Source organism: Mobula birostris, chromosome 9 (genome assembly GCF_030028105.1).
Source record: "Mobula birostris isolate sMobBir1 chromosome 9, sMobBir1.hap1, whole genome shotgun sequence".
NCBI classification, from domain to species: Eukaryota; Metazoa; Chordata; class Chondrichthyes; order Myliobatiformes; family Myliobatidae; genus Mobula; species Mobula birostris.
In genome coordinates this window covers 107,740,348-107,751,003 of record NC_092378.1, presented here as the reverse complement: position 1 = coordinate 107,751,003, position 10,656 = coordinate 107,740,348, and the positions used below count along the sequence as shown (strand labels likewise).

The 10,656-nt window shown below is 39.8% G+C and overlaps 1 protein-coding gene across 1 annotated transcript; it reads right to left on the bottom strand.

The window, feature by feature from the left end:
* Nucleotides 1-3,986: 3,986 nt before the first annotated feature.
* On the bottom strand, nt 3,987-5,296 carry LOC140203435 (hemoglobin subunit beta-like). Its single transcript, XM_072269496.1, has 3 exons — nt 5,205-5,296; nt 4,725-4,932; nt 3,987-4,170 (listed from the first exon to the last, which is right to left on the bottom strand). The coding sequence occupies exons 1-3, from the start codon at nt 5,294-5,296 to the stop codon at nt 4,042-4,044; spliced, it is 429 nt and encodes a 142-aa protein (XP_072125597.1). The 3' UTR covers nt 3,987-4,041.
* Between the last annotated feature and the right edge of the window lie 5,360 nt (nt 5,297-10,656).

Sequence of the window (10,656 nt, the reverse complement as noted above, 5' to 3'; positions counted from 1 at the left end):
GAAAAATAATGATAAGTATTGAGAACATGAGATGAAGAATCCTTGAAATTGAGTCCAAAAGTTGTGGAAAGAGTTTAGTAATGGGGCAAGTAAGTTGAATGAAATTATCTCCATTGTTTCAAGAGCCTGATGGCTGACATAATAACTGTTCCTGAACCTGGTGGTGTGAGTCCTGAGACTCTGAACCTTCTTTCTGATGGCAGCAGCGAGATGAGGGCATGATTTGGGTGGGATGGAGTCTCTGATGATGGATGCGGCTTTCCTGCAACAGCGTTCCGTGTGGATGTGTTGAATGGAGGGGAGGGCTTTAACTGTGCTTTACCTGTGCATCCACTTCTGTTCTTATCACCTTTTATATCCTTATAATAAACAGAATAGAAGCTATCCTTGATCCTAATGGTACCTGCTTTTAGGATTTTGCATCTCCTGCCTGATGGGAGAGGAGATCAGAGAGAATGTTCAGGCAGAAGCAGTTGAAGTTTGCTTTTTTTCACGTTTAGTGTAAACCCGGACTTTTCATTCAATGTTAAAACACTTAATTCTATCAATTCCTGGCAATGGCTGGTACATTTATTTACAAAGTGCGAATTTTTGTTGCCAGCTCCCACAAAACACATTACATCCATCCTTCACATTCAACTCTAAGTTCTGGGAATAGAGAGGTTGTAATTGTGGTTCTTTCTCCATGGGTCACCCTTTCCTGATTTACTCACAATTCTGAGAGATTGCAGGATCTTTTGCTGGCTACTGTCTGATTTACATCATGCTCACAGGCAGTGTGTCCAGATGACCCACTATCAGTACTTGCCCTCTGTTCCTACATCAGCAGTCAGTTCTGGCACAAGAGAACAACCAAGTGCATCCTTTCCTGGCTCTGAAATCAATTTTAAAAAGCTTAGCTTTATTTGTCACATACACATTGAAACATTCAGTGAAATGCCTCATTCATGTCAAGTCAAATCAAATCAGCAAGGATTATGCTGGGCAGCTCACAAGGATTGCCAAGGTTCTGGTACCAACATTGCATGCCCACAGTTGACTAACCCTAAAGCATAGGTTTGGAATGATGGAGGAAGTCAGGACCCCAGGAGGAAATGCACGCAGTCTCGAGGAGAATGTATGAGCATATTGCAGACAGTGAGGGGGAATTGAATCCAAATCTTACAGCTGGGCATGTAAAGTGATGGCATTAAATGCTAAGGTACTGTACCATCACATTTTTATAGTATATTAAAAATGGTCTTTAAACCAAAGCACATCTTCGAGTGTATGAACCACTGGCTTAATCAGATGGAACTCTGAAATCAAGAGCTTGTGAGCTGTGACAATGTGCAGTGATATCCATTAATGTAGATGTTGATGGTTTCTGTGGCAGAGAGTATCTTTACTCTGCCACAGCTGGTGATCTGGAAATAAACACTCGATTTGTTTTCACTTTACATCCGATGGGGCCACAGTGAATGGCGGTGTTCACAAGATAGGGTTCATCTCTCTGTAGATTAGAAGGTCAAATTGTGAAGGGTGACCAATGGAGGAAAGAACCACAAATGCATCTCCTCCATTCCTAGAACTTAGAGCTGAATTTAATGGATGGATGTGTTAAATGGAAACTAGAGCTGAACTCCCACATTTTGAACATAAGTGTACCAGCTTTGCTGCACCTCCACATCACACCCTGTTGCAGCAACAGATTAACATTTCTAATTTTGATGAAGTATTTCTGATAATTCAGACAGGTGTAACCCAGTTTAATTAATCCCAAAGGTGTAATGTTAGACAGTTCCACCTGACCAGGGATGAAAACAAGGTGTACTGATTTAAAAAAAGAGAATTTGAAAATAAGCGCTATGCGAGAATAGGCATGGCTGATGTAGGCGCGGACAAGGAGAGAAACGCAGCAACGATGAGAAGCTGAAGACATGAACTGTTAAGAGTGGAATTAGCAGTGAGTATCTTTACCCTACTAACTTGAAAACTTCAGGATGATACCCCTAGAGGAGAGAGAATAGCGACAAAAAAGTTAATGAAGCTAAGGCTATAACATGCAGCAGCTATAATGAGACAACATTGGCGGAGACGAGTGTCCAAAGTCCCTACCGTGTAGTTGGGAACTAGTTCTATAAAATCACAGTAAGGGATTTAGTCAGGTTTTTTGTACAAGTTTGTGAATTGACATGCCATGGATGATCAACTACTTCATCCAATGAAACAAGAAACAAGATGGTGAGCCACCAAAGAGTTGAAGAACCAACGCAGGAATGAAATGTGTAATGACACAGAGGATTTAATACGATTGGATGTATAAGTTTATTTTCAATTGAAGAATCCGAATTTGATTTCCTGCAGGAACTAATTATTTTTGCAAAGGTTACTAAATGAGACTTACTTTGTTTAAAAGTTGTGATGTTGGAGAAGTATTGTGAAAGGAGTTAAACTGTGTATGTATAATTTCTGATTTTGAATTTAAACTTATAGATATACTGCCTGGAATTGAAACTGAAGTTAACTATAATGCTGAAGAATAGGAATTATATTTTGTTTTCTAACTAACTAGGGGTAAGTAAAAAGGAAAGATTAGTCTGTAAACGTTTAAATAAGGAATAATACTAGATCTAATTGAGGGCTGTTGGCATAGTGGCATCGGCGCTGGACTTAGGGGCGGAAGGTCCCGAGTTCGAATCCAGCTGGCTCCCTGTGCACGCTTTCCATTCATGCTGGGTTGAGTGTTGAGCTAGCAACTCGACCTCACAAAAAAGAAATTGCCTGCTACTGAAACATCAACAGCAAAAAGTTGATGGCCTATGCGCTCTCGTGAGTATAAAGGCAATTTCTCTCTTTAACTAGATCTAATTAGTTAGCGAGATTAGAGTAAAAAGGGAATCTCTCTCACTGATTTTAATTAAAAAAGGATTTTTTTTTTTGTGGTTTGATATCTAAGATCTGGAACCTAAATAGAATGTTGGAATTTTGAATTGTTCTTGCTCATGTAAATATTTTGTATATATTGGTTTTTTCTTATAATTAAACCTTATTTCCAGAAGTGTGTGGTTTCTATTCACTGCCTTCTTCTGATACCTGTGCTACACAGGCCTCTGTTTATTTTCCACATATCTGATGTCTTCAGCAGCGAAATGTGACAGTGTTTCACAATGATCTGCCCATGTTGGTCTGAGTGTGAAATACAACAACCAAAACTGTCGTGGACATTTTCCTTATTTTAAAGTAGACCGTTGTTGGATTTTCATTCTCTGCACCTGTTGTTTTAAACTAAAAAACTGTATTGCTTTATTCTATTACGTATGCTATAATACATTTTCTAAGCAAAAGTCTGGGTGTTATACCGGTCATCAAATCTCTTTTTAAAATGGCCTGCTGATGAATAATTAAATCATTACTCCGTATAGACAATCTGTTTATAATTCATCCCAACTATGTGCTACTGTTGTACAAAAATGGTCTAAGATGTGATGGTGATGGGAGAATGGGGAGGTGTTAATGGATTGTGTGTTGGATGGGTACAGAAAATCTAAGAGCTTTGGAATTACTCTGAGGACTGACAGTGTGTCATTGGGCTGATAACTTGTTATGAAATGTGAGATAAAAGTGAGAGTTTGGCTGCTACTTTTCCCCAAAGTACATCAGTTAGTTTATTTCTAAAGTACTTCAGATGAACAATGCTTTGACCCTGTCCTGGAACAGTGAAAGGTCCTACAGCACAATGTCTGTTTTTTTAACACCTATTCGTTGTTCATCTCAAAATTTACCAAGTCATAGATCTTTTAATTTTATTCTCTAGAGATGAAGAATTTACTTCTGTGAGAGAAATGTTTGTTTCTTTATTGTAGCAAAGAGAATACTTACAGATCTTTTTCAACTTTTGAATAAAATGACCATACAAAGAGGAGTATTGTGCCACCTTTACATTAACATGACTTGAACCTGATGCTACACAAATACTTTAAGCAAAAAACACATTGTAGATGCTGATAATACATGTTTTCATTGCATTTCTGAAGGTGGTGGAGGATGCAGGTTATAGATTTAATGGTAGTTGCTGGAGAGAGCTTCTGTCACCAGTTTAAAAAACTTGTAGACAGCTTCATGTTCCTCTGGTCTGAATGCCTTTTTATCATGAAGAGCGAGTTCAACAATGAAGGCCTGGCTGAGAAGCTGTGAAGAAAAACGATAATTATACAACACTGAAACAAACCTGGAAAGCAAAACTCAAACCTCCAATGACTTCATACAGAATTGCCCAGAAGGAGTCCATTTTGAACTCTGGGTCGATGTCAGTTCCCAGTGTTGCAAATACGTTGGGCCCCACCTTTTTCCCTGTACCCCGACATCATATCCCTGTTTCATGTGCCCATCAAAGCCTTTTTGACTTTTTTTGACAAACAGTAGCTAATTAACCTGAAGCACAGCAAACTGGAGCAAACTCTCTACAGACAATACACAATGTGAGGATAATTTCAGCATCCTTGGAGCAGTGAAGTCAAAAACAATTCTGCATCTGTTAGATGTTGAATAAAGGGAAATTGAAATCAACTCCTCTGGAAAATTTCAAAAGGTCTGCCTTTTACACAGTGAGCAGATGTGCTCTTTTTGCCTGCAGTTTAGTCCACAATGCTTGGTTGTCATATTTGTTATGACTCTGTAACTGAGAAATATCTAAAGCACCCCTTTAACCAAAATGTGCACATCCTAAAAAGATCAATTTTTACCTTGAAATTCTGAGTGTCCACTCCGATTTTTTGATGTTTACTGCTGAGATCATATAAATTGGTTTCAATACTCTTCAAGTCCTTAATTGCAGTGTTCAGAGCCTTTAGCACTTTGTCTGCATGAGCCTGAACACCAGGGTCACCGACTGCAAAATGGCCATTGAAATTTTTAAACAGTCTGGTTGTCCAGGGATAGACCGCGAATACCCTAGAAAGAGAAAAACAAATTGTCCAGTTTCTGTTGTGATAATTTAGAATTAATTAATTTCTCAAAGCTCACCACTGAGAAATTTTTACCAAATATAAGAGTTGAGTTTCTGTAGGTTTAACTAGAATCTCAGTGCAGTGTTGAATACTAATTCCTCCACCCAATGACAACATCTAGGCAAGCATAGCAAATTAAAGAACCTTCACTGGAACCACAGTTGAAAATACAGTGCATGATTTAAACATGAAACAGAAAATACATTTTCATCATACCTTGCCAAGGCTTGGGCAGTTATTGTTTTCTTATCCAAATGGTCCCATTTGTTCGTGATGTATTGTTCCTGAGCCTTTGTTAATTTCACCATTTTGGCTGTTGAGCTCTCACTGTCACTGCTCACACAAGAAAGCTGTGTTGATCTGAAGTTTTGCCTTCACTTTTATAGGCTCTGAAATGGCTCATCTCAGGCTAAATCGTTACTGTAACAGGCTGATTACTTGATGGGTTGGGCACACTTTCCAAACGTGGGCTGCAACCCTTCTGTGTTTGTGTGTTAACACTTGCTGAACAATTGCTTGTCTGAGCCTCACTTCTGCCCATCCAACACGAAGAATAATTCTCCAATTTTGTTGAATATTAATTCAATACATTCATTTTCAAACTGTAGAACTCTCTCGTTAATTGAAGTTCAGCTTTACACTTCATTTTGCCAATTGCACTTTTTCATTAAATAATACTAATTTTCAGAAATTAATATGTTTCTGATGTTGAAATCAGATCCATGACTATTACAATATAACTTGAATAATGTTCTCATCTATATAGATATGGGACTGTACCAATGGAAAACTGATGAAAACTTACATCATCAAATTAAGACAACATTATTTTAAAATACTGGGCTATAGCAGTAATGCGCACTTCATGATCCTGGGGTCTTTCTGACTGATGACTCTGCTATCAACATTCACTGAGTAGCTAATAGCATCTTGCATCGTCTGTGGGTAGATTTAGGAATTTTATAAATGGACGCATGCGGACAAAACTCTATTTCTGTGTTGTGTGTCCATTTGATAGTGAACCAGCCATGAGCATACACAAGCTTCCTGTGGATAGAATGTAAACATGAAAAGACCAATGCGGGAAAATGGGGATTCTTTACAAACAAAGACGTGAGACTTTATAATGGGAAACAATAAAATGGCGGAGGAATTAATCAAATGTCTCCTGCCTTTTTGTGTATTGGATTTTCAATAGGCTTTTGATAATTTTACATTCAGCAGAAGATGAACGAGGACAGTTCACATACAATTTGGGATCACTGTGTCCATTGAGAGTTGTTAAAACAAATGGAAAACAGAGTAGAGAAACAGACCCTTCATAGATAGCCAGGCTGCAGCTAATGGGGTCCAACAGGGACCAGTGCTTGGACCCCAAGCATTTACAATGACTGTTTAAAAACGCAAACATGAGGACATCTGCAGATGCTGGAAATTCAAGCAACACATGCAAAATGCTGGTGGAACGCAGCAGGCCAGGCAGCATCTATAGGAAGACCCTTCGTCAGGGCTAACTGAAAGAAGAGATAGTAAGAGATTTGAAAATGGGAGGGGGAGGGGGAGATCCAAAATGATAGGAGAAGACAGGAGGGAGAGGGAAAGCTGGAAAGTTGATTGGCAAAAGGGATACAAGGCTGGAGAAGGGAGAGGATCATGGGATGGGAGGCCTAGGGAAAAAGAAAGGGGGAGGGGAGCATCAGAGGAAGATGGAGAGAAAGCAAGGAGTTATTGTGAGAGGGACAGAAGAGAAAAAAGAGAGAGAGAAAAAAAAGGGGAAATAAATAAATAAAGGATGGGGTAAGAAGGGGAGGAGGGGCATTAACGGAAGTTAGAGAAGTCTATGTTCATGCCATCAGGTTGGAGGCTACCCAGATGGAATATAGGGTGTTGTTCCTCCAACCTGAATGTGGCTTCATCTTGACAGTAGAGGAGGCCATGGATAGACAATGTCTGTTAACAGTTTGTTTAAGAAGGCCTGCATCTGGAGTATTATATTCAATTCAGGTCACTCGTCATTGGAAGGATGTGTAGGCCATGGAGAGGGTTCAGAAGAGGTTTACCAGTGTGCTGGCTGTATTGGAGAGAATGTGCTATAAGGACAGTGGACAGATGAGAGTTATTTTCACTGAAGTAGGCGAGGATTGACCTGACAGAAATACATAAAATTTTGAGAGGCTTCGATAGAGTACACAGCCAGTGTCTTTTTGCCCAGGGATGAAATGCCTACTACTGGAGGGCATATATTTATCAAAGAGTGGGAAGTTCAAAGGAAATATACCGGATAGGTTTTTTTTAACAGAGTGGTGAATGTCAGTGCTGTGTTACCATGGTTGGTAGTGGAGGTAGATATGTTAGAGGCTTTGAAGACGCTCTCAGAAAGACACAAGAATGTGCAGAGAACGAGGGATATGGATCTGCTGGCAGAAGAGGTTAGATATCACTAGGTTAATTAGTTTGGCTGAAGGGCCTTTTCTTGTCCTATACTGTTCTAGGCTGGTGAAATAACAGCTATGTTATTGTACATAGTTTTGGCCTTTTCTTTCTAAAAAAGACATACTAAGCTCCTAAGGTGTGTGCAAAATTTCAAAGGACGGGTCAGAATATCAGATATGGGATAAAAACACACAACCACAATAAACCAAATTGCTAATTTACCAATTTAATTTACAGAATGTTGGAAATACTTGGGAGGTCACGTCTATGTGATTTCTTCTTTCCCAGCCACAGGTACAGCCTGAGCTTTTGAATAATTTCAACATTCTGTTTGTGATATTTCCAACATTTGCAATTGTTTTTAATTGTCAGACGTGAAAGTTCTCACCACTGATAGTACAACGTTCAAATACATTTTCTACTCAGTAAATGAAGTACCCCGTGTCTTGGTACAACAAGTGCCACACAACATTCTGCCATAAGTAGCCAGTAATATTCACATTACCAAAGTGCCTCGTAACACGGATCTCCAACAAGATGCCATGCAGACATTTGTCCTTGTGCTCAAGACCATTATCATTGAGTTCTACCACCAACACCCCTGTGAATCATTACTGACCAAGTACCAAAATGGATCAGCTACAGATCTGCTTTGGATATATGAGCTGGTCAGACTCTGGCTTTGCTATGGCAAGAGACTCACATATACCACAGTCAGAACTTTCCAACTTTCACCAAAGGTACAATTCTGCAGTGTGATAGAATACTCCCCACTTGCCTGAAAGAGGGCATCTCGTACAGCATTAAAGAAGCTCAACACCATTCACACTTGCTCCATCAGCCATCCATGCATCCTGTCCTCTCCAGCCACTGCAGCAGTCGTTGCACAAAGCTGTCCACAACCCCAGCTTCAGCTGCTCTGCTTATATGTTGCCCCTTTAGGAGACAAAACACAAGGGATCTGTTGTTAAATCGATTTATTATTGTCACATGTACTAAGATTGAAAAAATATGTCTTGCATAGCATTCATAAAGATAATTTTGTTACAACAGTGCACTGAGGTAGTACATGGTAAAACAGTAACAGAATGAAGAATAAAATGTTACGTTTGCTGAGAAAGTACAATAAGATGCAAGGCCACAGTGAGATAGATTGTGAGGAGAAGAGATCATCTTACTTGGGGACAGTTCAGTGCCCTTATAACTGTGGGGCAAGAGCTGTCCTTGAGCCTACTAGTATGTGTTTTCAAACATTTGCATCTTCTGCTCTGTGGGGGAGTGGAGAAGAGACCAGTTCTGGGGTGAGTGGGGTCTTTGATTATCCTGGCTTCTTTATCAAGGCAAACAAGTGCTACCTATCCTCACTGAGTGTTGTCTGTTGGTTATGGACTCATGTTGTGTGCTGAAGACAGGGTAGCCCTGTGATATTGATGGATCTCCATTCATGTGTTCATTCTGAAGCTGAAACAGCTGAAAGTAGAGAATCACTAGCATGATTTAGAGTGGGACACATTACATACTGAGTCTATGTCTACTTGATCTAAGTAGCACTAGAGGGACATAGATTATGAGTTTTGCACATGAAAATGCAACAAAGGAATTTTTCAGATTTGTTTCATTGTAAGTGTAAGGATCTGGAGAGACTTCAGTGAAGAACCTGAGCATTGGAAAGGTAAGATGAGGTAAGATCTCCTCTGTCTGTTCGTAGTCTTGATGGTTTAGAGATGGCAGTCAAGACAGTTGTGTGTTCATCCTGCAGAACATGGGAAAGCCAGGGAAGCTCCATTGGTTCCTTGTGATTATACCTGTGGGAGGTGTGTTCAGTTGCAGCTCCTGACTGACCGCATAGAGTGACTGGGGCTGTAGCTGAATCAAAAGGATGAAATAATGCAGAAGGAATTGAGAGAATTGGGTAGATGGTTCAAAAGTAGGAGCACCAGGTTTATGGGAATAGCAGGATAGGGCTGATGAATGTGTGGCTGATGAACTGGTGCAGGTCTGACAGACACCTCAGAATGGTGGGATTCTTCCAGGACAGAGGTCACTTGTACAAGAGAGATATGTTGCAATTGGCTTCTTGGCCGAGGAAATTGCTAGAGGTACTTGGATGTGTTTGAACAAGTTGAGCAGGATATGGATCCCAAAGTGGTTATGCAATCAAAGAGAAAACTGGAGCAATTATAGAGGCTAAATTGAACAAACCCAGCCAGCAGGAGCAGGACAAGGAGCGAGGAAGGTCTGACCACCTAAACTGCAAGAAGCCGAACAGGCTGATGTATCTTCGGATATCTTTGGCATGTGGGATTGTGATAGTATATCTATTACAGAAACATGAGACAGTGAGTGGATATCATTTGTTTGGATTTTCAGGAAGTCTTTAACAAGGTCTGGCACACAAAGCTGCTACACTAGATAAGTGATAAAGTACAAGTATAGATAGAAAGGTGGTTGATTGCCAGAAGTCGGAAAGTTGAGATAAAGGGTACTTTTCGGGATGGCTGCTGGTGACTTTTGGAATTCCAAAGGAGTCAGTGTTGGATTTGCAGCTTTTCACTTCATACAATAATGATTTGGATGGAACTGATGATATTGTGGCTACACTTGATAAGCGGAGGAACAAGCAAGTAGTCTGTAGAATGACCTGGACAGGTTGGGAGAGTGGGCAAAGTTGAGGGAGATGGGATACAGAATAGTGAATGTGAGGTTATACACATTAGAAGAAGAACAGCAGACTATTTTCTAAATGGGGAGAAATTTCAGAAATCAGAGGAGTAAAGTGACTTAGGATTCCTAACTTAGAATTCCTTCAAGGATAATTTGCAGGTGAGTTAATAGTAAAGAAGTGAATTAGCATTCATTTTGGAAGGATTAGAATATAAAAACAAATATATAATGCTGTGGTTTAAGTCATAGGTCAGACTGTATTTGGAATATTGTGAGCAATTTTGGATCTGGTCGCTAAAGAAGAGAGCCTGGTGGGGTCCAGACACTCACAAGAATGATCACAGGAATGAAAGGCTTAACACATGAGGACACAGTTTTTATGTGTATTAAGAGAAAAATAGGTAAAAGATGAGAGTATTTTCCCTTTAGTAATATATATGTGCAGCTACAAGTAAAGAGTAAAGTCTTAAATGTGTATTTCTCATCTGTCTTTACTGTGGCAAAGGATATGAAACCTGGTGGGTTCAGGGAGAATTTCAATGATATCCTGAAGCATATTGACATACTAAAG

Bases quoted from the DNA above. Each gene is read 5' to 3' on its own strand.
- LOC140203435 (XM_072269496.1), bottom strand. From the start codon at position 5,296: ATGGTGAAATTAACAAAGGCTCAGGAACAATACATCACGAACAAATGG. The intron at 4,933-5,204 runs GTATGATGAAAA...TTCTCTTTCTAG, and splicing joins ACTGCCCAAGCCTTGGCAAG to GGTATTCGCGGTCTATCCCT. The intron at 4,171-4,724 runs GTAAAAATTGAT...TTTTCTTCACAG, and splicing joins TGGACACTCAGAATTTCAAG to CTTCTCAGCCAGGCCTTCAT.